General features: G+C 51.6%; 9 protein-coding genes across 9 annotated transcripts; 3 read left to right on the plus strand and 6 right to left on the minus strand.

Annotated features, from left to right (window-relative positions):
* Window positions 1-1392: 1392 nt before the first annotated feature.
* On the minus strand, window positions 1393-2670 carry BCR38DRAFT_345954 (uncharacterized protein; the record flags this gene model as incomplete). The annotated part of the gene is made up of 1 exon (XM_040856222.1): window positions 1393-2670. The coding sequence occupies one exon, from the start codon at window positions 2668-2670 to the stop codon at window positions 1393-1395; it is 1278 nt and encodes a 425-aa protein (XP_040714512.1).
* Window positions 2671-3044: 374 nt separating this feature from the next.
* On the minus strand, window positions 3045-5770 carry BCR38DRAFT_245402 (uncharacterized protein). The gene is made up of 4 exons (XM_040854426.1): window positions 5254-5770; window positions 4449-5021; window positions 4071-4291; window positions 3045-3995 (listed from the first exon to the last, which is right to left on the minus strand). The coding sequence occupies exons 1-4, from the start codon at window positions 5564-5566 to the stop codon at window positions 3420-3422; spliced, it is 1683 nt and encodes a 560-aa protein (XP_040714513.1). The 5' UTR covers window positions 5567-5770; the 3' UTR covers window positions 3045-3419.
* Window positions 5771-5975: 205 nt separating this feature from the next.
* On the minus strand, window positions 5976-7910 carry BCR38DRAFT_345802 (uncharacterized protein; the record flags this gene model as incomplete). Its single annotated transcript, XM_040856207.1, has 3 exons — window positions 5976-6075; window positions 6163-7681; window positions 7766-7910. 3 exons carry the CDS (start codon window positions 7908-7910, stop codon window positions 5976-5978), a joined length of 1764 nt encoding a protein of 587 aa, XP_040714514.1.
* A 1832-nt stretch (window positions 7911-9742) lies between these two features.
* Window positions 9743-11321, plus strand: BCR38DRAFT_475976 (uncharacterized protein). The gene is made up of 5 exons (XM_040863024.1): window positions 9743-10128; window positions 10182-10255; window positions 10316-10588; window positions 10651-10817; window positions 10881-11321. The coding sequence occupies exons 1-5, from the start codon at window positions 10014-10016 to the stop codon at window positions 10984-10986; spliced, it is 735 nt and encodes a 244-aa protein (XP_040714515.1). The 5' UTR covers window positions 9743-10013; the 3' UTR covers window positions 10987-11321.
* A 404-nt stretch (window positions 11322-11725) lies between these two features.
* Window positions 11726-13019, minus strand: BCR38DRAFT_459125 (uncharacterized protein; the record flags this gene model as incomplete). The annotated part of the gene is made up of 3 exons (XM_040862246.1): window positions 11726-12430; window positions 12491-12708; window positions 12995-13019. The coding sequence occupies 3 exons, from the start codon at window positions 13017-13019 to the stop codon at window positions 11726-11728; spliced, it is 948 nt and encodes a 315-aa protein (XP_040714516.1).
* Window positions 13020-13127: 108 nt separating this feature from the next.
* Window positions 13128-15781, minus strand: BCR38DRAFT_245760 (uncharacterized protein). The gene is made up of 2 exons (XM_040854427.1): window positions 13547-15781; window positions 13128-13434 (listed from the first exon to the last, which is right to left on the minus strand). The coding sequence occupies exons 1-2, from the start codon at window positions 15586-15588 to the stop codon at window positions 13383-13385; spliced, it is 2094 nt and encodes a 697-aa protein (XP_040714517.1). The 5' UTR covers window positions 15589-15781; the 3' UTR covers window positions 13128-13382.
* Window positions 15782-16762: 981 nt separating this feature from the next.
* BCR38DRAFT_459126 (and other transporter-domain-containing protein) lies at window positions 16763-19915 on the plus strand (the record flags this gene model as incomplete). Its single annotated transcript, XM_040862247.1, has 11 exons — window positions 16763-16937; window positions 16994-17289; window positions 17518-17749; window positions 17858-17951; window positions 18007-18244; window positions 18306-18528; window positions 18822-18912; window positions 19217-19241; window positions 19299-19363; window positions 19435-19691; window positions 19755-19915. 11 exons carry the CDS (start codon window positions 16763-16765, stop codon window positions 19913-19915), a joined length of 1857 nt encoding a protein of 618 aa, XP_040714518.1.
* Window positions 19916-20531: 616 nt separating this feature from the next.
* On the plus strand, window positions 20532-22261 carry BCR38DRAFT_346045 (uncharacterized protein; the record flags this gene model as incomplete). The annotated part of the gene is made up of 4 exons (XM_040856228.1): window positions 20532-20785; window positions 20850-21096; window positions 21255-21533; window positions 21767-22261. The coding sequence occupies 4 exons, from the start codon at window positions 20532-20534 to the stop codon at window positions 22259-22261; spliced, it is 1275 nt and encodes a 424-aa protein (XP_040714519.1).
* A 297-nt stretch (window positions 22262-22558) lies between these two features.
* Window positions 22559-24307, minus strand: BCR38DRAFT_459129 (uncharacterized protein; the record flags this gene model as incomplete). The annotated part of the gene is made up of 2 exons (XM_040862248.1): window positions 22559-24104; window positions 24195-24307. 2 exons carry the CDS (start codon window positions 24305-24307, stop codon window positions 22559-22561), a joined length of 1659 nt encoding a protein of 552 aa, XP_040714520.1.
* Between the last annotated feature and the right edge of the window lie 285 nt (window positions 24308-24592).

Consider the following 24592-nt stretch of genomic DNA (forward strand, 5'->3'; position numbering starts at 1 on the left):
CCTCCCCTTCCTTGGTTTGATGCCGTACTCTTGGCCATCATATGCGGAAAAAAAAACACAAAAAAACAAAAAAGAAAAAATAATTTCTCCCTCGCGATAATCCACCACGAGATTTTCTTGGAATGGAATATTTTCATCAGCACTTGGTATTGTTTGGGGTTGTCTTGCTGCGGCAGCAAGCGCGTGTCTGCTTTTGCACATAGTTTCGTGTTACCTTTATTGATGCGCGTCTCCTGAAGCCTACTTCACCTACCCATGGTTATTTCTGGGGTTCATTTGTAACTTCTCATATTTCAATTCAAGGGTTTCATTGTTTGCAGCCAAACAGCGAACCATACAGGAAAGGAGAAATTACTTTTGCGCACACTATCATCGAATGGGAGATATCAGCATTGCGCTGCCGACGGCCGTTGAGTCTTGCCGGTGGAAGAACTCTTCACGATGGTTCTGCGTGGCCCGTCGAGGGATGGGTGCCGCTATATTGCAGCACATGTCTCTTCTGGGTTTCATCATCTGCCGGTAAAGCACAGCGACTAACTCATTTCCCAAGCACGACCCCTGCGACAATATTGTTTTTGCCGCTAGCTGCCAGCCTCATCTGGGACGGTCCAGCCATCGACCAGCCATCGGAGCCATCGGGCAGCCATCGAGCGTCGCGGCGACGTATGAGTCATTCCTACAACACAACTCACTGCCCGATTTCTTGTTTTCTTTGACAACAAAATGTCGGAAATCCATCGCACTGGCCATCACAGATTTGGACTGGCACGATTCGCATTCCTAGCTGCTCTTGTATGGACAGTGCACGTTTGCCTATTGCAAGTTTGATTCCAATAAAGCAATGTCATACGAGCACGAAACTGTGCATCACATTGCACAAGGGAACTTTTTATTATTTCGTGATGAGCTGCAAATTACTTTCCTGTCGCGTCGCGACGGGACTGACCCTAGCAAGCGCCGTTGTTTTCATATTAATGCAAGCGAGCTAACCATGCAAGATGCGGGGAAAGCGGCGTGAAAATTTTTAGGCTGTACTCCGTGTGCTCGCACTGTCACGACATCGCAGCTGAGCGGGTCGATGACGAATGCCTTAACTCCTTTTGCAAACTGTTCTCAGTAATAACTGCGCATGAACAATCGGATTGAATAAATCGGTGGGTATACTTGTTGTCATAGTGTACTAAGTTCCTTTATCGGGCATATCAACAGATCAAGATAGAACACCGCCGCTCCTCGTAGATATCCAGATGCTGGCCAAGCTATTGTACTGACGTCATTATGCTCAAACAAACTCATACCCTAATGAAGTATATTAGGTTTCATGAGCTACTTGCGGTTACATAGGTTTCTTCAATAAGCTGGAGATGTGTGTAATTGCGAGAAACTATTAGGTTACGTAGTCCACCTCTCTGCATTGACAGTTGGAAATATAGGCTCAACCAGTATCTCAACTCCTACCTGTCTCAGTCTCTCGACGAAAGGCATCCCAAGGGTTGAGGGCGTGCACATCCCGCGGGGTCTCAGTGGCGATGAATTACTATCCAAGTTCAACTCGAGCAAGGTGCCTGCGGCCTCAACCGCAAGAATGGCACTGATATCCACTAGAGCACCGTTGTAAGTAAATCGAGCCGCTGCCACCGGTTTCCGATGCCCTTTCAAGAAACCTATTGCGCTGAAGTCCATGCGCTCTTTCTTTCTACTCGTCTCGCGATCGGGACCAGATCCGGGCTCGTAGGAGAACCAGCGGAGGAATGCTCGAAACCATGGAGTAGCTAGGAGCAGGATCCCGAGTTTGGTAAGAATGTGTACCAGAATGGCGCCCATCATCCCCGATGCCGGCTGGTACTCCCGGAAGGTGAAGTCGGGACCGTAGAGATCAGGCTTCAGTCCAGCCGAACGCTGAACCACTGCTTCGTTGGAGCCGGCGACGATGGACGTGGTGAGGTGTCCGAGGGTATCGTCGTAAAGATAGCCGGTGAGTCGTTGACTCGGCCAGGAAACGTGCTTCTGAGGCCTTTGTTGTGAAGACATGGCCCAAGCATCGCCTGAATTATACTGTCCAATACCGTATTTTTCAGCCACGCCGAGCAGGGTCATCAATGAACCGCCCTGCATGCCCAGCATGGTGAGCCTGCCGGAACAGAGAACGTGGTTGATCGTTTCACCCGGCGGCTGGTTCCCCTTGACCCATGTGGCTAGCATCCAGGCGACCAGGTCAGACGGTGAGCTGCAGTTGGAGATAGCGGGGATGATGATGGCGCCGCTGCCTTTGGCTATGGAGTCGTATGATTTCACCATATCGACAATCCAAGGCGTCTCGGTGCTAAAGTCGACGTAATGCGTGCCGCTGCTAGCACAAGCCGCGACAACGGGGGTCGAGTAGGCGTGGTAGGGTCCGATGCCGTTGATGAGAATTTTGGTTTGCTGCGCCAGGGGATTGAGTTGTTCAGCGGTCAGTTCGGGGATGGTGTGGATGACTGGCGCAAGACGGTCGGGGTTGAGGGCTCGGAGATGGTCTGAAAGGGATAACAATTTGGATCGTGAGCGACCGGCTAGACACCATTTGAGGGTCGTGGGGAAGGTTCGGGTGATGTGCTCGGCGCAAATGGCGGCTGTCCAACCGGTTGCACCCAGGACGGTGATGTCGTATTCTCGGGTAAGCGGCGGCATCTTAAGGAGTTATGCGGTGGGTGAGTACATGTGTAAAGCAAAGTCCGCATAGACGAGAATACCAGATGGTGGAATGTGAGGAATTGGGCTTGGTTTTGAAGCATGAGAAGGGAAGTCCAATCCTGACTGTCCGTATCCTGACTGAAGTCACAATCCTTTTCTCTTACAAAGCATCCGGAGCTCCGGGTTTGGGTAATCGCCCCGGAGGAGATTGAAGTCCCCGGTATGGCCAGCCGGCGACACCGAACTTGCAACTCGTGATGAAGACCCGGCTCTTTCTTTGTAGATTGTAGTTATCGGTCGTCTCCGAGCTTCAAGAGGATGATTGACAGGTGGTTCTTACCACGGATAATGCGCTGAAGTCTGTTCTACGCTTGGTGTAGCAAACATGTTTGGAAGCTTCTCAAGACGCAACGGTACAGAGACAGAGGCAATCGAATCGTGGCAGTCAGTATCCTAATTTGTGTTCGGTGATGCTTTCACCCGAAGATCAACTTGACAGAATCCAAATTTTATCTATGGGTAATACTCTTGTTCGATTGCCTAAGAAATGGCAGCTCCAACATGAGTTACGGCACACGTCTGATGCAAAAGAATTTGAGACATAAAAACACTTTTCGACATCAATCATGCACTTCAACCATATCTCACTTACACCCACCCCCTGTTAAATGCCAGCGCCAACCCATGCCCCCTGCTAACCCCCTGCTGAATTCCAGCGCCAACCCCATACCTCCTGCTACCCCATGCTACCCCAGAGTCCTCAAAACATCCCTCTCACTAGCATTCACAATACTCATCATCAACAACCCCAACTCATCCGCGTCATCGAGCCACATCTCCGCCCGTTTATCCATGAAGATCTCAGGGCCAATACACAAAAATTCCGCCTGCATAAACTCCCTTCCATCCCACTGCGCCAACCACCTCGTATACAGAGCATTCCACGACTCCTCATTCCCCGCCTGCCAGAGAAATTTCGCCCCCGGCGCCGGTATGCGCGACAGCTCGCGGCAGTCGAAACTGCGCGCAAAGCGGTAGATACCGTAGGCCCAGTGGAGGAGGTATAGAGATATGATGGCGCGGCGCTTGGCCTCGATGTGCGCCCATACGTGCCAAGGGGGACGCTGGTGGTTGTCTTCTTCTTGCAAGATGAGGCCTGTTGACGAGACGTAGTTGGCGAGCGTCTCGATCTCGGTGAAGAGAGAGGGTGGAATGTTCAGGGAGAAGTGGGATTGGCACGGGGAGGGGAAGAAGAGGAGGAGAACGTAGATTAGGATGGCCTGTAGGGAGGCGAGAAGGGTGGGTTGGTCGTAGGTTCGGTACTATGGTGGAGTTATTATATTTCAAATCTTTGACTGGCTGATAGACATCAAGTTGATTGAGATAGTGGTAATCACCTTTGCGAGCAGAGAATCAATCTCCTGTCTCACAGCATCCTCCACCATCGTTGTGGCACCACTATCGCACTGCCCCAACCACATTCTACAAAGTGTGATGCAGTTCGCCAGGGGCCGGGGCGTGCCGTTTCTAAACTGAGAGAAGTGAATCATGGGCGGGAGTTGGAAGCTCTTAGCTAGCATCCGAGGCCACGAGCGTAAGACGCGAAAGACGTGCCGCACTAAAGCAACCGAAGTCAGTAAGTTACTGCATTTTGATAATATATGTGTTGGGGTCTTCAAGTCATGTTTCGAGAGCAAGAGCACTCCCGCATGGCTCGATCAGCACGAGTAAGTGAGACTGAAGAAGGGAAATACATGACTTTCGAAGTTGCATACTACTGTGTTTGACGAGCTCCTCTGGATCAGGAGTAAGTTTCCTCGACACCACGGCCAACATCCAAGACTCGAGGTTCTCAGAGGTCCGGGGCGGTGGACCCGGATGCGGACTTGCTGAGGAGGACGACGATGAAGAGTTGTTGCTCGTGAGACACGGATCTAAGCTGAGACACGGATCTAAGCTGAGACCAGGGTACAGCAAAGAGAAACCAACATCCTCGTTGACCGAGTTGTCGTTGAAGAAATTGTCATCCGGTACTATCGTATCGATGGCTGTATCCAAGGCGGCGGAAAAGTTGCCATTTGTGGAGAAGTAGGCATCTTGGGCTGGCTGGGAACGGGCAGGGAGCTGGCAAGGAGTGGCGACTGCGGGCAACGATAAGGTGGTGGTAACCGAATCATGAATGGGGCGCACGTATACACAGGAAACTCCGTGGGTGTTGCAGCGGGAGCAGCTAGGCCGGAGCAAATCGCAGCGGGCTTTGGCAGATATGCAGCCTTTACAGGCCTTTCGCCGGAGTGATGGCGTGGGCCCGAGAGTGCATTTCTTGCTATGCCTTACAAGAGAGGATTCTGTAGGTGTTGGGTTAGTCAAGTCCCTGAAACGGTTACCTCATGTAAGTCGTGGTGCAATATGGTGCGACTCCCACTCCTCAGACTTCATTGCTTCACCGGATCAACCTGTGGAACACCCAGGGATAGAACTCTTCTCCGTGGATTTTCTAAGTGCAATAAGTCTTGAAGACAGCCGTCGTACCAATTGTACCACTATACTCGAGAATTGCAACGAGCCGAGTAAACCAACTGTGTCTAAAAGTCTTCTTGCAGAGACCACAACTGCGGACTGGCACAGGTCCAACGCTCATTTCGTCCATTCCTAACGACTGATTGCTCATTGCTATGGTTGACTGCAGGAGGTTATGAGAAGCCACCAAAACACTCTTCCCCGATCTGTTCGCAAAAGAACCGGTGCTTTTGTATGGTTCAAGGAAGGGTGTACCCTGAACTCCGGACATAGTATGGTGTACGCGGAATTCCGGGTTGCGTATTGCTAATGACGTGCAGGGGGTTGATGGCCCGAGATAGCCCGAGATAGCCCGCTTAGAGTCCAGGTGCATCCGTTGTGGAATATGACTGGACCTATGCTGTTGTTACTCAGCAACATAAATGTCAGTACTAAATTACTGTCCGCAGCGCTGATGGCAACAACGTCGAGGGGGGATTAACTGTATCATGACATGACTTGTTTCTATTTGGTCTGCTTTCTCGTCGCGTAGGTCGCTCTGCTTCGAGTCGGCTTACGAATGTCTGGCCGTGTTCTCCAGGGTCTGAAGACTCATAGATAATCCCTTCTCAGGTGTTTATGTTTGCAATATTATGTGTACACTTTTAAACAAGGTCGACAATATTCATCTTGTCTGACAGACAGAATACCGCGCTCGACGGTGCTCACCGGATCGCGAACTCGTCATCGGTCCCTGGCCATGGCCAGGAAGTGGAAGGAATTGGCCGTGAAATTGAACGACGCTACGTCATGTAGTATTTAGGTCCCTCCGCACCTTGAGGAACGGCCCAGTTGATATCTTGGTTCGGTGCCTTGATATCACACGTTTTGCAGTGAATGCAGCTGGAATATTGGTTAGCCTTGGAGGAGTCTCGACCCTCAGTTGGGAGCAGGAGCAAAGTGACTCAAGATGAAATAGTCTCGACTTACTTTTGGGCATTGATCTGGAAACGCACTCGTAGTGGCTTGGACTCATCCTCAACATATTCGTAGACACCCGCAGGGCAGAATCGGTTCTCGACACCTTTAAATCTGGGCCACGTGTCTGTGGTGTGGGCATCCCAGTCTTTGACTTGGAGATGTACTGGTTGGTCTTCCTCGTGGTTTGTGCCCGTTCGGGAGACGCTGGTCAGTATGTCAAATGAAACCTTCCCGTCTGGCTTCGGGTATTCGATCTTAGTACACGAATCTGCGTGTTTCGTGGCCGCGTGGTCCTCTGTTTTGTGTTTTAGGGTCCACGGAACTCTCCCCTTGAGGACGAATGCCTCGAGCCCCGAGTACATCATGCCGCCGTACAATCCCAGAGGCGTATGGAATGATGGCCGTATGTTTCGAACTTCTTTCAATTCTTTCCATATACTTGACTTTCGTAATGATTCTTCGTACTGATAAAGGAAGACGGATCCTTCCGTATCACCCTGGAGCGCGTCCCAGGCCGCCTCAGCAGCCAGGATTCCTGACTTCATTGCGTTGTGTGTGCCCTTGACTTTGGGGACATTGATGAATCCGGCGGAGTCTCCGATTAAGGCACCGCCAGGGAATGCGACCTTTGGTATGGACTGGAACCCACCCTCAACCAAAGCTCTTGCGCCGTACGAGATGCACTTTCCACCCTCGAGGACGGTCTTGTACATCGGGTGATGTTTCATTTTTTGAAACTCGCCATACGGCGATAGCCACGGGTTCGAGTAGTCGAGAGCAACCACGAGCCCAATGCTAACAAGATTGTCCCCGAAGTGGTACATCCACCCACCGCCATAGGTGTCGGCAGGAAGGGGATATCCTAAAGAGTGGGCGACTAGCCCTTTGTCGAACTTTTCGGGCGCAACTTCCCAGACTTCCTTGAGACCTAAAGCGTAAGTCTGATGTTGGCTGTCTCTCCTCAGATCGAACTTTTTGACAACTTGCTTGGTTAAACTACCGTGGCATCCTTCGCCGAACATGGTGACTTTGGCGTGGAACTCCATGCCGCGTTCGAAGCTATCCTTGGGCTTTCCATCTCGTCCGATGCCCAGATCATTGGTTGCCACGCCGTGGACCGATCCATCGGGCTTATACAAAACTTCGGCCGCAGCGAATCCAGGGTAGACCTCAACGCCAACCTCTTCTGCGCGTTCGCCCAGCCACTTGGTGAATTGATTCAGACTGACAATGTAGTTGCCGTGATTTTGCATCTGCGGAGGCGTCGGGACCCACACGGCCTTGCTCTTGGTAAGGAAGCGCATCTTCTCGCTGGTGGCCGGGGTTGCATGTTCGAAGCGATTCTCGTTGGCTTCGTCCAACCAGTCCGGAAGTAGCTCTTGAATCCCGGTGGGTTGGATGACGGCACCCGAGAGAATATGGGCCCCGATTTCCCCAGCTTTTTCGAGCAGAAGGACCCGGAAGTCTTCGTTGCCGTTCGCATTTGCCAGTTGTTTCAGACGAATCGCAGCGCTCAGCCCAGCGGGACCTGATGGGGAAGAAAAATAAAACCACCATCAGCAAGAGAAAGCATGGCGGGACAGAGGTATATTCAAGCAAAGTGACTACTCACCCCCTCCTACGATACACACGTCGACTTCGTCGCTTTCACGTTCGACAGATTTCGGGTCGAAGGACTCTTCGATATCTGCGAAACGATTCGCCCGTGTGGTACCGAAGGCCCTAGCCTGGACTACATGCCGTACGCCCCCTGCCATACCCGGTATTATATGTCTGTGCCATTGTTTCGATAATGCAGGGAGACTTGCTACTCTACATATTCGGCTGCTGAGTTGTGATCTGATCGGCAAGGCACCGCCGCGCACGAGGGCTCGGAAAGGCATTGAGGTAGACATGTTGTAGTCCGCTCAATTTGAGGGTCGTCTATCGTGGTGAACTTGTCGAGACGCTCGCGTCGCAGAGTTGGGTGCGTGACAACAGAGTGGAATGCGCACTTCGGGCAGTCGTCGCAAAGGACGTTAAAGAAAAGCATGTAGATGCTGATAGCCCCACTCCAGCAGGTTACCGTCTCCTGAAAGCCATGGACGGAACGTGCACGTAGGCGAAGCCGATAGTTTCCTGAACTTTAACGGTGCAATTGGACCGGACGGCTCGAAAATGACGATGACATCAAAATTGGCGGGTGGGCGAGTTGTACGCTGAAGCTCCAAGAAAATTCCCGAGGCACTTTTGATGCCGATTTGGGTCCCAGAATCCAGTAGACTGTGGCCAATCACAGTGCTGCTATTAGGGAGCGTGGGTGCATTTCCTAATCGCCCAAAGCTCAGGCCAAATGCCATGTGAAATCCATCTAAGAATTCCTGGAAGCGACTATGCGTGCATCTTCAGGATGGATCATCCAATGTCCACGAACCGCTCCATCTCATTTCAAAATCTTGGCCTTGCTTGCGTAGTTGATCAATGCAAGGCAGAACTCCAAACCAAGAACATGCATAGGACAGACATGTCACACATTGGCATTGTTCATGTATAGGCTTGCGACTGAGGCTCAAAAATCGGTCCAAGGTTTCGGGCAGTCTTTGGAGGCTAGCCCTGGATTCGACCTGGTCAGGGGCCCCTCTCTGTTCTTTTAAGCTTCATTTTCATTTCCTCCACTAGGCCCATTGATTTCGCTGTGGGTAGTTGACCTGCGGGCTTCGACGCAACAAGATCCGTCAACACAGCGTCATCTTTTGACTCTCGAGAAGTACCCTCCCAGTTTCACCAATCACCAAATACGGCGCTCGCGGTCAGGTCTGTATCAGTCCCTCGGCAGCGACTCGCGACGGCTTTGCTTTGGAACCGGAAAGATCGTGTCCTGAGACCTACACAAGATCATGTCTCGTTCTGGCCACGGCCAGGTAACCCCGTCTAATGAAATCGTCTCTTCCACGGTGCACGTCCCTTTTTGAGGCTGTGCGGCGTTCATCTTTCACCTCAGGTCGCGTTTGACGCTGAAGTCAGCCCATGTTTGATCTCCCGTTTTAGAAGCCTGCATGCCCAGACGGGCAACCAGAATCTCCAAGTTTAAAAAAAAGGGATACCAGATACCAGTGGATACAGGCTCCACCTCAACGTCGTCAAAATCACTCCAGGCTCGTCTTGATTGTCGGAAATCAACCTGGTAAGAGAGAGTGCCGTTGAAAGCTTGGCCCTGCCAGGATATTCCTCAACATGCTGGTGGTGATTTAGTAGTGAGTAGGCTCTGTTTCGAGAATCATGCAAATGTCTCCGAGTCTGTTTGAGGCCAATGAAAGCGTGCAACGTGCTCTCGGGCCAAGATGCTCGTTCACTCCAGCTACCCCAGCTATGCTCGTCTTCTCCTTAGCATTCGAAGTCGGGATGACCACCCGCGACTTGGCTCAACTGTCAAACACTTGGGACGGGAGTTGGGACCGCCCGGGAGCTGGGTCAGGGGATCGTGGATTGAATTTGGCGCTCAAGAAACCAGTACGGTGTTGAGGTGACTCCATCCCCTGTCCATCATGGATTCGCAACGAAATCGCCATGGGGACTCTAAAACTGAAGGGTCATTGCCATACATATATAACAGTAACCATTGCCGTTGTAATTATGTCTTACTTTCCTCATCTTACTTAAACCCACCAAGTACACCGTTCTTTCCTTTGTCTCTCACACCTAAGAGGAAAGTTCTCAGTAGCTCATCCAATCAGTGTTCCAACTTGAATTTCGAGTATTTACCAACACATTAGCCGGGGCTCCTTATTCGTCCATTACTTCAACACTTTATTCGTTCTTGTATAACCCTTTCTCGATTCGATCATTCTCCATCTTCGTTGCGTAAAACCCATATCGCCGACATGAAGAACGTTGGTTCCGTCTTGATGCTGCTGGCAGCTTCTGCCAGCTACGTCATCTCCTACCCTACCCACAACTCAGCGAATGCCCTTGCGGCACGCTCTAATTTTGATCCACGTATGACTCTAGATGCCCACCTTGATGAACACCGACTGATAGCCTCTTGATAGATCTCGTTCCAAGATTACAACATGCCAGAGGCAGAAGAGCTGCCCGGAGAATCGATCTCGCCGCTCGCGGTAATGTGAGTCTCCTACTACTGCAAATCCCTCTTCCATGAGACATGCCTAATATACTATTTCAGGACACGGGCAAGAATGACGGTGTGGCAGCAGGAGGTGCCGCTGCAAATGGAACAGCCAATGTCGTAGGTGCTGGATCCAACGGAAATGGCACAGCAGCAGTCGACGGCGATGACGAAGCGGCAGAGGAGGAAGAGGAGGCAGCCGAAGAGGAAGAGGAGGCAGCCGAAGAGGAGGAAGAGGAGGCAGCCGAAGAGGAAGAGGAGACAGCCGAAGAGGAAGAGGAGGCAGCTGAAGAGGAAGAGGAGGCAGCCGAAGAAGCGGCCAAAGAGGAGGTCAGTAACCTATTCAAGAACTCCCTAAGTCAAAAAGAGCCATTACTAACCAACGATGATAGGCTGCGGCTGAAGAGAAGCTCAAGGAGGGGCAAGAAGACGTTGCTGAAGACGCTGCCGGCGATGCAGCCGATGATGCAGCCGGTGATGCAGCCGGCGATGCAGCCAGCGACGGCAGCTTCCTATCAGAACTCTTGTCCTCGCTCACTGGTGCTGATGATAACGCAGAGTAAGTCTTGCCATCCATGCCTCATATAACATAAAAATATGGGAGACTAATCATAAATAACAGAGATGCTGGAGGTGTCGATCTTTCAGGTCTTCTGTCCGGACTCCTCGGCAAGCGATACCACGACCACAAGAGGCCCACTAGACGAAGCTTCAATATTCACGTCTAGATGTTTTTTCAGGCGGCGATCCACACAGCTGTGTACAGTAGGATCGTTTAGCTCGCTCATATGATGAGAGGCTCAGGCGAGATCTGGGGTGCTGGCCAGGCCGTTGATTCGAATGGTTGGTTATTGTTTGTTGAACATGGGTTTCAATGTATTTATGAAAGTCTAGCTGGCCTGGATGCTTACGTTCTACTTTTACATGACGAAATGCGTTGGTGGAATCAAGTTGCTAATATGTAGCGTTGCTTGCTTAAAAAGGATTTGGCAAAGGTGCATGAGAAATAGGGTTCGAGGCAATAGATTTGGGAGAAATATTCAAGTCAATTCAAACTTTACGGCATGATCTCCCAATCAACCCGTCCACCCAACCCCTCTCCACAAGGTGTCCATGGAATAAAATATGATTCAACTTCTCACCAATTCTGTCTTTATTTGTTCGCAAAAGCCGGCCTGTGAGCCTGTGATGTTGAAGTTGTCGTTTTCATCCGATAGGCACGAAGCAGATATGAATTAGTGGAATCTCGGGATATATCCGCAAGGCTTTGAGAATACCACGAACGCTACTTTGTAGACGAGTCCAGATGGAATTAATCAGTACTGGCACGGTGTATTTACATTAAGACAAACCCGGTAACAAACCCCAACCTCTATCTCTATTTATACCAAAAATATGTAGCATCCATCCCTAACCAGACCTCGCCCCTGAAATGGGCCCCAACCATCTACATATCTTGCAAGATCCTTATTCAGACATTTTAATCAAGATGGACCCAACACCACGCAAACCTGCATAGTTCTCATGTGCTTCCCGAATCTGCTCCATCTCCCAGATCTTATTTATCTTCACATCGATTTCCCCCTTCCCCGCTATCTCAAACAGCGCCAACATGCCCGGCACATAAGACGCCCTATCCCGCGAGATATAGTAGAAACTCGTCCTCCTCCGCGTCCAGAACATGGCATTCCTCGCCAACAACTTCATCGTCGGCGGCACTTGCGACCTGGCCACCCTGCCCTCGCCATTGGCGCCGGCATGAGTCTGTAAGTTGCCGCCGTACCCGACCAAAACGGCCTCCTCGTCCTCGCTCAGGATGCTATATGACTCGTCCCAGCTCTCGAACCCGAGCGGGTCGAAAACGGCGTGCACACCGCCCAGGGGCTTCATTTCGGATATCCACTGCTTGTCCGTGTACACGAATACCTCCGCTGCCCCCTGAGCCCGTAGACTGTCGTGGTTTCTTGCGGAGGCTGTGCCGTACACGAGGGCTCCCCTGGTCTGACATAGTTGCAGAGTAGCGTTCCCGACAGCGCCCGAGAGGCCATGGATGAAGACGCGCCGGCCCTTCTGCACTGTAGCGGCGCGGTGCACCATGCCGTAGGCGGTGGCCCAGTCGAGAATGATCGCCGTGGCTAGTTTGGGGTCCAGATCCGCAGGGACGAGGACGAGCTATTTGGTGGGGAGGTTGACGAGGGTGGATTGGGCGTCGTAGATGCTGAGACAGGCTACGAGGCGGCCGGGCCGGAGGCGGGTTGATGACGATGATGATGGGTGGGATTGGACGACGCGGCCGACGAGGCAGTAGCCTGGTGTGAGGGGGGTTTTGCGCTGAAAGGGGTAGGTTCCGTTACGCATGTTGATGTCGGCGCCTGAGAAGCCCGAGTAGAGGGGGGCTACTTGGGTCTCGGTGACGGAGGGAGGTGGGATGGAGGAGGGTATGAGGGAGACTGCGGAGGGGGGCGCCGAAGGAGGTGATGAGGACTTTGCGCACGGGAGTGTTAGAGGCCATATTTGGTGCCTACTTCGAGTAAAAAAGAATTTGGAGTTTGGGGTTTTCTGGTCTAAAGCTGGATTGAATAGTTTGGTGGGTTTGGGCTTTTGTGAATTGTGAAGATGTCGTAAACGATTCAATGTGATGGTGTTAGTGGTATAGAGATTCTCCCACCAACTTCCCCCGCCTGACATTGCCTTCTTGTAGTCACGATGTTCGTATTCACTATTTGACAGCTACGCTCGACATCATTGTGACTTCCTTCATGTTGTGCCGATTGAAATTACGCTCGGCTACAGGCATTTCAAAAGCCAGTTGAGGACACTCATTGCGCCGTATTATGTCCGAGCCTCAATTGACCCGCGCCGAAGTTGGTGATAATGTTTTCGCCGAAATTGAAGGCAGTGTAGCTGCGGTCGGCCAAGATTCACACCGCGCCCAGGCTCTAGAGCTTGGTATCTGTTTGTATTTGTCGTCTTAACCAAAAGTCTAAATGCGCAGGATCCAGCCTCTCGACGCAATGACCTCCTTCAGTGATTGTTTCAGTCGCATTCGCTAGAGACTTCGCCGTGGCAAGAGCGGGATGGGTAAAAAGAGCCCATAGCGCATTGTCAAGAGGAAAAGACGACACTAGATTGAGCACCGCCGGTCTGTTGACTTTAATGGCCGGGCTCCAACATTCCTTGACGGCAGTTAGAAGACACGTAGCATATCTTGGTCCAAGGCAGATTCGGAGAAAGAGGCCGTGCCACCGTATTCCTTTTCTTCAGCTTGAACTCTTACTTAATACGGACCTTATTGTACCCGTGTTACTGAATCGTCTGAATGCTGCCGAATCCAGCAGCTTCTTGATTTCGCTGGCGGCCAAGCCAGCGTTACTCGCAGCATCAAACGCCGTCCTCTTGTGGCTATCAGCATACGATGGGTCGGCCCCATGCCTAACCAGCAATTCCACCACTGCAATTTTTCGCGCGCTCTTGGCCGCGACTTCAACTGCAATAATCAACGGTGTAAGGAGTCCGGGCCCCTGTATATTCGGATTCGCTCCGCGACTCAACATGCGTACCATCTTCTCGTTGCCCTTCTCGCACGCGAGGTAGAGTGCCGTCTTGTTGAAGTTATCCACCTCGTCGATGATGGATGGACACGCCCCAAGGAGAAGCTCTGCCGTATGCAGCCCGCCGTATTGCGATTGACTGCGGTGCAGAGGCGTCATGCGAGAATTGTCCTTCACATCGACCACGGCGCCACATTCTAGGAGCAATTTCACGATCTTCCTGTTCTTGGTTGCGGCCGCTGTAAGGAGAGGTGTAGAGCCTCCTCGGGCATCGGGAGTCTCGGGCGGAAGCACGACGTGTGACAGCATATCGGTCAAGACTTCTAGGCTCTCGTGCTCGATAGCGCGATGGAGCGGCGTCTTTCCCGTTTTCATGTCGCACATGTCAAAGCGGAAAGTCGGCGCCTCGATGTCGATGTCATTATCTTGACACCACTGATACAATTTGCTCAAGTTGTGACCGTCGGCAGGTGGTGTGGCTGGCGGTGTCGTTTCGAGCCATATTTCGCGTCGGATCCATTCGCGGATGCCGCGGGCTTCGTCGAAGGCTTGGTCGCGTTGGAGTACTCTTATCAGTTGTTCTGCCGAGTCTTCAACAAGGTCGCGCGGCATTGGTTGTATGGCTTTGCGACCATCAAATGCCCTGCTCAACATCTTGCGGGCTTGAGAGACGCTGTTCTGCCTGAGATATAATGATCCTAATTTATGGTACAACCGACACCGCCGATGGGGATTGCGATGTGCCGCATCCCGGGCCACTTCCTCCTTGAGGAGCTTCTGCAAAGTGGTTTTTCCCTCTTGATCGGTCTCGGGCGTTTCACACTTCAGCAGAATATCAGCGAGCGTCTCCTTCATATTATCCTGCTCACCAGGCTGGAAAGGTCTTTTCTCGCTGAGCTGCTCACGTAGCTCAATGCCCCGTTTCTGGTATGCGGATGCTTTCAGGAAGATGTGACATTGGACGAGTCGCTGAACGTAGTCTTGGTTCGCTTCGTATTGCAGCTCCAAGACGTCGTGGCTCTGGTGGTTGGTGAGCTCTGGCTCGGGGTCGAATCCATCCTCATCGCATGCCGGCAGGGTCTCTAGACTTATCCTGCTGTCATCTAGCGACACACCATCGAGGCCGTTAAGTGAGACTGCGGTTGCCACGTCGTCTGCCGTCTGCCGCCAGTCCCGGATTTCTTTCGACAACGTGTCTCTATGCATGTCTTCCGGAGAATCGGGTGGCAGCAATATGTTGGAGCTATCTCCTATGGTCCAGGTGAGTTTAGCATTCTTGATGTTGTCGGTCAGCTGCCTGATATCGGTTTGGATTTGATCCTGGGACTTCTGCATGCTTGCTTGCGCGCCGATTTCCAAAGTTGTCAAGCTGAGTTGAAGTACCGTCGTTCTCTGGTTGATGTTGGACAGGATTTCCTGGATGCGAGGTTGTTTGATCTGCTTCTCAAGGCTCTGTCGTATCTTCTGAATCGGGCTAGAATAATCAGACAGTTGCGGTAATTCATCTTCAAGCGTCTTCAGGGAGCGATGGCACGATTCGAGGACCTGTTTGATAATGGTATGATGATTTCGTTCGAAGGAGAGCTGTTCCTTCCGTTTTCTAAGCGCCGCGTCGATGCTGTCAAGGACGAGTTCGAGGCTGTGAACGGATTCATAAAATTCGGCAATGGAGTCCGGGAGCGACCGCACCTCGAGAGTAAACCGACCGATACCCTGAATCAATTTCGCGGCCACTACCGTGATCTCCACCACGGATGCCGCTATAGAGAGCGGGTCCATGTTGCCTAGATGCGCCGTGTCCTAGAAGAATTGGGATGGTCGCATTCTTCAGACTCGGCTCGGATCAAACTTCAAGTAGCCTCTAGCTAATCAACGACGTTCGGTGGTGATATGGTAGTTACTCTCTGTGGAGCTCTGCAGTTTTTCGGACATTCTTTATTTGCGAGATGTTGCGATTACGTCGTGGCAATCGAAATTCGATCAAGCGGGAGGATGGAGTGAACAACGCTACTAATGCTGTGCGGGCTGTACACTGTACACTACGTATTATGCAGCAAATCCTAGCTGAATGGACGCCAATCCAGGTCAGACGAGGACCGTCTCACAGGAATACATCAACTTCCCCGTATCTAGGCTGGGTACGGAGTAGACTTGGTCTTAATATGTATGCATATTGTTCTGCAGCGAAATGGTGGCATGAAGCATTCCGAAATCAAACAACGTCCACCGAAACCCCTAGGCAGCCGCCCTCGACCCAGCTCATGGGGAACCTCCTCTAGGACTGGGGGTATGGATGGATGCCTGACGTCAACAAGCCGTTATAGTCGCCCGCACGCCGCTGCACCAGCCACCATGGGGTGGTATGAACCTGCTCTGGACGTCACTTGGCGGCGCCCTGATTGGATGCACTAGACCCCCTCGCAGCTGGGATCGGCAGTGTTTGGATCGGCAACCTAATCTACGTATTGTGGGATATACTCGCACGGCAGCACAGTGACATTTTGCCCTACGTTGGGTACATGTACATGTTTGCTTCGAAACTGAGTGGGATGTGTAACGGTCTTGACAAAAGCGAGACCTCCCACCGCTTGAGGGAGTTGACACATCATGGCATCATCTCGTCCATCGGAATCCTTCTTGTGCTGCAGGACGCAGCACAGCGACGCCTGGCAAAATGGTCATGAAGCCACACTCAACGGCAGTCAAAAAGAATTCGGTGTACTGAACCGGGTCTGAATCGGGCTGTCTGCAAGTCGACGCCTATCGCGCGAGGGCTATGTCACCGGCATGAAAACCCAGTCCCAGCAACTTTGGGCGGGGTGCATCGAACCTCAGCCTCAGCGACTGTCACAGCCTTGTAAGAAACTTACCGTTGCTAATACGACCCTCTCCTATTCCACATGGACCATCCTTCTTGTTCTGTTCCAGTTACTCTAGTGAGGATCTCGCAACCATGACGGAACGACATTTCAGTCTATCTCTGCCTGTTCCGACAGCACAGCGGAGGAAGTCCGGTGCTAATACCAGCGGCATCGAGTTGCAAGGCTTGCCCACGGGGCATGCACGTTTCAATGCACAGGTAAATCGCCGGCGAAGCAATAATCAGGCTGTCATTGAAAACCCACTAGGTCTGGATTTGATTTGGTTCTTGCTGAATCTGTACAATTTTACTTACACCAAATAGCCCATCTTACAGATGAAGAACTAGTCGCAGATGTATATCATTTCCAGCAAACATACCTTCGGTCAGCAGAAGGCGGCAAGCTGCTGCGAGCAGCAAGAGTGGCCAAGGATATCAGGACATACGATGAGGTTGCGCGGGCGGACAACCTTGATGCTGACCACGGCCTTCCAGTCCAGCTGAACCCGGAGGAGAAGGCGGCACTCAGAGCGGAGAAGGACGTGTTGTTCTCGGAGCCGGGTATGTTTAGAGTAATCCTCGCCGTGTCTTTGGCGGCTTTCCTTCAGGGATTCGTACAGGTAAGCCTTCTACCAGAAATCATTCTTTGCCTTTCTCATTATGGCTTGAAAGTGGTGAACCTTGCAGAGAACTACTTCTCATCCCAAGATTGACATGGACTTCTGTAGAGTGGCTAATGTGAGTATTGTGTACTGAGAATTGGACAGTCCTCAATTAATGGCGCGACGCTATATCTCAAGTATTTTGGACTGCGACCGGATCAAAACAACAAGCCGACTATATAGCAGACGCAGTCCGATCCGCTGAATATTGACAACTGGAAGTTTGGAGCCATGAATGCGTCACCGTTTTTATCTGCTTCATTAATAGGTTGCTGGCTTTCGCTTCCAATTAACGATAGATTCGGGCGTCGGGGGGCCATGGCGGTTGCGGCTTGTCTCATCTTCGGGAGTTCACTTGGCTCTGCATTTTGCAGAAGTTGGATTGCGCTTTTCCTAGTGCGGATCGTCAATGGAATAGGTGATTAGTTCACGGTCTCTACCGTAATTCTTTGCTCGGCCTGGTGTAGTTCTCACATGGGAATGATGATTAAATACCGGGGTACATTGCAACTAACATACTTGATAGGGATGGGAATCAAGGCCGTCAGTACGCCCATCTTAGCGAGTGAAACCGCTGTTGGCTTTTGGAGAGGAAGTTCCATTCTTGCTTGGCAATTATGGTGAGTAGGGATGAATTTCCCACCCCAAGGCACGTATATCTGACCTTTGCGGCAGGGTTGCGTTCGGCATAATGCTCGGCTTTGCATTCAACCTCATCTTTTGGACCGCAGGAACTGGTCAAGAAACGTTGACCCTTGGCCTCATACTCGGTGCCCCTCTCGTACCATCACTGTTCCTACTCGTCGGGCTGTATTACTGTCCCGAGAGCCCTCGCTACTACATGCCTCATGGGAGCTCGAACTTCAACCCTGCAAAGGCGTACGCCATTCTGCGAAAACTGCGGAAGACTGAGGTTAGTATGTTGCAATATTGCAGCTATTATTAATGTGCAAATTAAAGCATTTGTCGAATAGTTACAAGCGCTTCGTGACATCTATCTTGTGTACAAATCCGTCCAGCTTGAGGAGTACGCCGAAGACATTAATACGGAAGACCAAACCAAACCTAGTCGCCGAGGCTTCTTCTCGCATCTAGCTGGTTACCTGTCTCAGTTAAGAGAGTTGTTCACTGCAAGAAGGTTACGGAACGCGCTTATAAGTAGCGCGACCGTCGCTCTGGCCCAGCAGCTTTGTGGGAGTAAGTTCAGCACTTGATACGACCATCCCATCTCATCCCTCTACTATTCCTTCCATAAACATAAGAACGGGCTAACCCATTCCTGTTAGTAAATGTACTGGCATTCTATTCTGGTACAGCGATAATGCACTCTCCCGTATTGTCTGGTTTCTTATAATTCATAGGCAGGCTATTTAGTCGCATCAATCTCGGCGAAAACTCGATCCTCATTGCAATGGCATACAGTCTAGGTTATGGTATATTTCACCTCGACCCCGGCCATCTGTTCATATACGCCTATTGATTATTTTCAGGTGCCATCAACTTCATCTTCGGACTACCAGCCATCAGGACCATTGACACTCTAGGCCGTCGCAAATGGCTTACCATGACATTGCCTGTTATGTGTTTATGAATGCTCGGCGCAGCGTTGTCTACGTTGATTGAGGGAGATGAGGGGGTTAGAACCGGTGTTATGGCGCTCTTCATATTTTGTAAGGATTCCCAGTCCCCAGCTTGAAATGCTTCTTACAGGATTGGGTAGTATTCGCGGCCGTCTACTCCCCGGGACTGGGTAAGTTGGGCAAACGGGTATCCATGCTGGGTGGATTTTACTCATCCTCTGCAGGTCCAATTCCATTCACTCTAGCTTCCGAGAGGCATGTCGCCCCGTACACTTGGTGCGAACTGGTTGCTAATAAGAAGACAGCTTCCCTCTTTCACATCGAGAAATTGTATGTGGTACTCAACAGATAGTCACCGTGGTTTCCGCAGACTAACACGGAATTTAGGGTTGTGCATTCGCCGTTGCAACCAACTTTCTCTTCGCTGGTCTCTTGTCCATGTTCTACCCCAGGTCAGTCCCCACTGCTCTCTATCCCGGGTTCGTTCTTTGTAGCGAGTGCTAACAGCTTTCCCCCGTCGTAGTATAAACCACGGTCTTGGTGACGGCCGTTCATTAGGCCTCTTCGCCGGCCTCAACCTCGTCGCCTTCGTGCTGGTCTTCCTCCTCGTTGAAGAGACCAAGCGCCGGTCATTAGAGGACCTCGATCTCATCTTCGCGGTACAGAAGCGGACCTTTATCCGACACCAAGTCACTAAGTATCTGCCGTGGTTTTTGGGTCATTATATCCTCGGCCGTAGGAAACCACAGCCGTCGCTTTATCTTGACTTGATTTGGGGCGGTCCGAGGGAGGGCTCGACAAATGGGAGTTTGGTGCCATCCGGACCTGGGCGTGATCATCAAGCACATGTAGAGGGCCGGCAGGCAGATGAAGGATATAGTGCTACTCACGACACATCGCCTGTCAGCCCGAGGACTCACGCTTGGTATCCGGTGCCGCTGCCCGAGATCCATGAGCAGCTGTCGAGGGCTAGTTCACTGGATACGGATGATACCCATGCTTGAACATCAAAGAGAAGGAGTATTTGAGTTTTCGGTTCAGACACCAGGTTCATACCTTTTTTCTCTTCTATTACGATACCCTATATTCTAAATAGGTCACCGACTTTATTAATTAGGATGGTTACTATTGGTCAGTTATGTAAGTAATCATTATCTTTACCACGTTTGCCATATACAGTAACACGACGGCAAAAGGTCAATCTAAATGTTCTTCTCAATTCAAAAACAGCTCTGTTGGTCCATTTCAACTCTCTCTGGCAGTTGACCTCAGTCGGAGAGGTAGGGTTCCGGATAGTGGATTCTTATCTTAGAATGGACTGCAGCTTGGTGAGCACGCAATCGCGGTGCGTTTTGACGACAGGGGATTTATCATTGCTTCCAAATACGACCCAGTGCTCGGATATGCCCTATCACTACACGACTATAGAGCCATCTCCAATAAAGATCCAACTTATGTGTGTGTTTTTCCTTCATTTATGCCTCTTGGCTACGTACGACAGATTCCGGAGACTCATCTCCATAGGGGACAAGAGTTGACTCGCCCAAAGAAACTTCATGTTGTATTAACAATCGTGCAACCCGATCTTTCACAATTAGAAAGCACTGTGATGATTTCAAAATGACTGTCAACAGCTCCACACCTCCAAAGCAACTAAAAGTCGCCATCGTCGGCGGTGGCCCAGGAGGCTTAGCAACCGCCATCGCGCTCTCCAAAGTGCCCAATGTTGAAGTCAAGCTATACGAGAAAGCCAAACTGCTCCGCGAGGTCGGTGCGGGCATCAATATCGGACCCAATACATGGAACGTCCTGGAGCTGCTCGGAGTGGCGGATACGCTTACCAGTGGACATCCGATATCAGCTGTTCTCAACGTGTAAGTTAACAAGTAAACTTCCCTGGTTTCGCTAGAAGAGGGACCTTCACTGATTATGATGCAGAAATGGACGGACGGGAGAAGAAATCTACAAGTTTGAAAGAGATATCAGTGTGAAAAGACCTGCAATTCGCACACAGCGTACGAAGCTGCAGTCTACGCTGCTCGCCCATGTGGCGCCAGGAGTGATTCAGTTGGCGAAACAACTGTTGGAAATCATCGACAAGGGAGACGATGGTGTTGTCTTGGGTTTTGCGGACGAGACGAAGGAAAGGGCCGACTTGGTTGTGGGGGCTGATGGGATTCGTTCCGTAAGCTTGCCCCATCCGAACTCAGATTCATGAGTTTCGTCTTCTCACTTTACCCCTTTGACCACACCTCCTAGACTGCTCACTTTTTACTTCCCCTCCAAACCCCCTAGACGCCACTCCGTAACCTTTCGCCCAGCTAATCCCCACACCACTTCCAGGTCGTCCGCGACTGTGCCTGGCCCGACTACGAGATCAAATTTACCGGCACTACCATCTGGCGGGCTCTCCTCCCGCGCCGCGCACTTGTAGACCAGGACCCTCGGTTCGATATCACGGGATGGTGGCACCTGCCAAATTCTCATGTATACTTCTCTCCCGTGGGCGAGGGCCTCAGCGAGATCGCGGCTCGGGAGTACCAGGACCCGGCCGTCCACGGTGCTAGTAAGGTGGTCTGGGGGGTTCCGGTGACGAATGAACATGTTGAGTCACATTTCAAGGTAAGTCATGTTTTATATAGTCGTCGAATATTGCGCTTATTCTCTTGATTTGATTCCTCCCCCAGCTGAGTGGCTACTTTGTGTTTCTCGGCTTGGACCGCTCTTTCGAGACCGGAGTTTCATAACCTAATGCCTCTGTCCATCCTCTCTTCATTATTAATGTTTATCACTTTTCCGTCTTTCTGTTCGTGAGTTTATCAATAAGAGGAAGAAAATTAATCATTCAGCTCCAGTCCTACCTCCCCCAAATCCAACGAGCCCTCCAGTCCATCCCCCAAGGATCCTGGCGCGAATTCGCTGCCTTCGCTGGCCCTGAGCTCTCTAGCCTCACATCCTGGTCCCACAAAATCGTCCTCGTAGGTGACTCCTCCCACGCCTTATCCGGTGCGTTCGGCTCCGGCGCGGGCTTCGCCATGGAAGACGGGTGGGTGCTTGCGCAAACCCTGTCTTATTTCCGTAATGACTTGCGCAAGGCCTTGTCTCTGTTCGATGAGATACGGCTTCCTTATTATCACCGCATGTATGAGCACCTTGATGCGATGGCGCGGGGCCGACGCACGAGGTTGGAAGAGTTGGAGCGGGAGGGGACAGATGCAGAGGAGGAGAGGGTGAGGATTAAAGCGATAAGGGAGGGTGAGGATATGGATTGGATTTATAGGAATGATATTGGAAGGGTTTGGGAACAGATTGTGAGTAGGCTGGAGAATGTGAATGGGGGAAAGGAATAGGGGATGCTGGTGTGGATTGTGAAATCATGATCTGGTGACGCTTCCCAGACAAACTGACGAAGTGACATGGGATGGAGTAGTCAATATCAACCGAGCGATAACCGTAAGCATCCGAGCAACGTTGAATTGAACATAAAAGTAACAGTTGCTATTAGATAACACAGCACTGTACACTCACTCATCTGCATACACGGCCCATTGGGCGGAGTTACCCTACACCGCAACCCCTGAATTCCCAAGCCAAAAATCAACCATGACGCCGTGGGTATCTTGTTTGTCATATCGTTGCCATCTTCGTCAAGCGCTCTTCCGTACTAAAGCTAGTATGCTAGCCAGCTTTAAGTTCCCCTTCGCGCCCCAACCGGCTGGCCCATCTTCGACCTCGGGCCGCGTAGAAATGTACCAACTCCACGCCCGGCGGTCCAGCTCCACCAGACTGAGATGGTCCGCCCAGCTGTCATACAATATTCGAATCGCACCGAGCAGCCTCCCCAGGTTCTCTTCCTTTTCCTCATTCAAAGCCTTGGCAGTCTTCTTCTTCGGCGTCGTCGGCTTTTCCCCTTCAGCTTCTTTAGCACCCGAGGAGATTTCAACACGTTGTGCAAAGCTCTTTAACAGATATGCCCGTGCCGCCTCGGGTCGGTGAATTGGCATACCTACCACACCCGCCTCGTAAGACCTCGTCGCGGAACCCGCAGCAGCGGCAGCAGACTTATTCTTCATGGCCTCAAGGTCTAATCCCCAAACCGCTTCTCCACCTAAGCTGGCCTGCTCGCCCGTGACACGCAGCCGTTCGGCCAGGGCTTCCTTGAGGCAGTTGCGCATAATGCGCCATCGGTCCGGGCCAAGCATAATACCGCCGTACCAGCGCGTCATGACAACGAGGGTGTCGATGGCGTTAATCTCCCGCATGATTTTGAGCATGAATTCCCCGCAACCCGACTCGCCGTCGTCGAAGGACTCTTCTTTGATGGTGTGGGAGCCGAACATGTCGGGTTTCTTGACACGGTAGGCCCATGCGTTGTGCGAGGCCGTCTGTAGAGAGGGGATGGCGTTATACAGAGCTTGTAGACTCGGTTGTCGCTGTGATGATTCCGTAATCTTTGTCGCGCGAACGATGAAGGTCGACTTCATAAGCGTGACTGGCGAGCTTGCGGACCAAGTTCTCAATGTATCGTTCGCTATGATGTTTTTCTCGTTGGCTGGACTTGGATCAGCGGTGACTGTAGCGCTTGAGGCAGCACTCGTTGCGGCGTTCTCCTCTTTGATATCCGCGGAGCCAACAGTCTCCTCTCCCTTCCACTCGTACCCACTCCTCTTCAACACGGTCACCTCCCTCCCCATTATTCTCACCCTGGGTTGCCCATGGCCCCAGCCCTCCTCATCCGCACTTGCTCCCGTCTTCAGTCCAATTGCGACCGCCTTGCTCCTCGAATTCGCACTCACCACCGCCTGTGCCAGACTCAATCTGCTCGACGGCGGCTGTTCGGGCATTGTGTATCTCAACAATTCCACCGCGAACGCCAGCACAAGCGGGGCGCGGTTCGTCACCAGTACCGTCCCAGCTATCGTTTCCTCGTCCGTCTCCACAGGCAGAGCCAGTGAGGCCTCGAACCCGGCGGACGGGATCGGCGCCGGTCCATCGAGATACCCAGTATCGTCGGCCGAGATCTTGGATCGCTTCGCGGCCTGTAACAACTCGACGCCGGCGCGCTTGCTGCCCGAGGATCGGTTAGGGTTTTTCAATCGGGCTTTGCAGGCATTGCTAAGGGACTTCGCGGCTTTGGGGTCTTTGATGGCACTTTCGATCGCGGAGAGGGGCGCTTCGGCTATCTGCTGGATGCTACAAGAAACAAGAGGGTGCTCATCAGGTTTCCGATACAAATGACGATGTCGTGTCGTTTTTGTGTGGTTATGGTGAGGAGAGTCATACCTTCGCAGGTTTTGTTCTTGCAGGGCTCTGACTCGTTGCATGGCGTCTTTTATCGGCAATTTGCCCAGCGTTAAAAGCCGGAGGAGCTCTTGAAGGTCTTGTTGGGATGCCATTGTGTTGCTTCTGTGTCTTCAAGTGGTGAGCAGAGTAGAGGCGGAAGCTATACAGCTTCACAAGTCGTTTAGATGCTGCATTTGGTGTCAGAACGCGTTTGGCATTAAGAAATGGTAAACTGAGAACCGCGTCACTTCACGAAATCAATTTACGCATTCCGCGTCGTGGAGCTACCACAGGCATCTTCCCCCGCACTCATGCAACTCCCTCTGCACGGCAACCAACCTCAACGCCGTGTATCTGAGCAAAATCCTTGCCTCGAGTTGTGCGAATTATGCAAAACC

The sequence above is a fragment of the Pseudomassariella vexata genome, assembly GCF_002105095.1.
Source record: "Pseudomassariella vexata strain CBS 129021 chromosome Unknown BCR38scaffold_9, whole genome shotgun sequence".
Taxonomy (NCBI): Eukaryota; Fungi; Ascomycota; class Sordariomycetes; order Amphisphaeriales; family Pseudomassariaceae; genus Pseudomassariella; species Pseudomassariella vexata.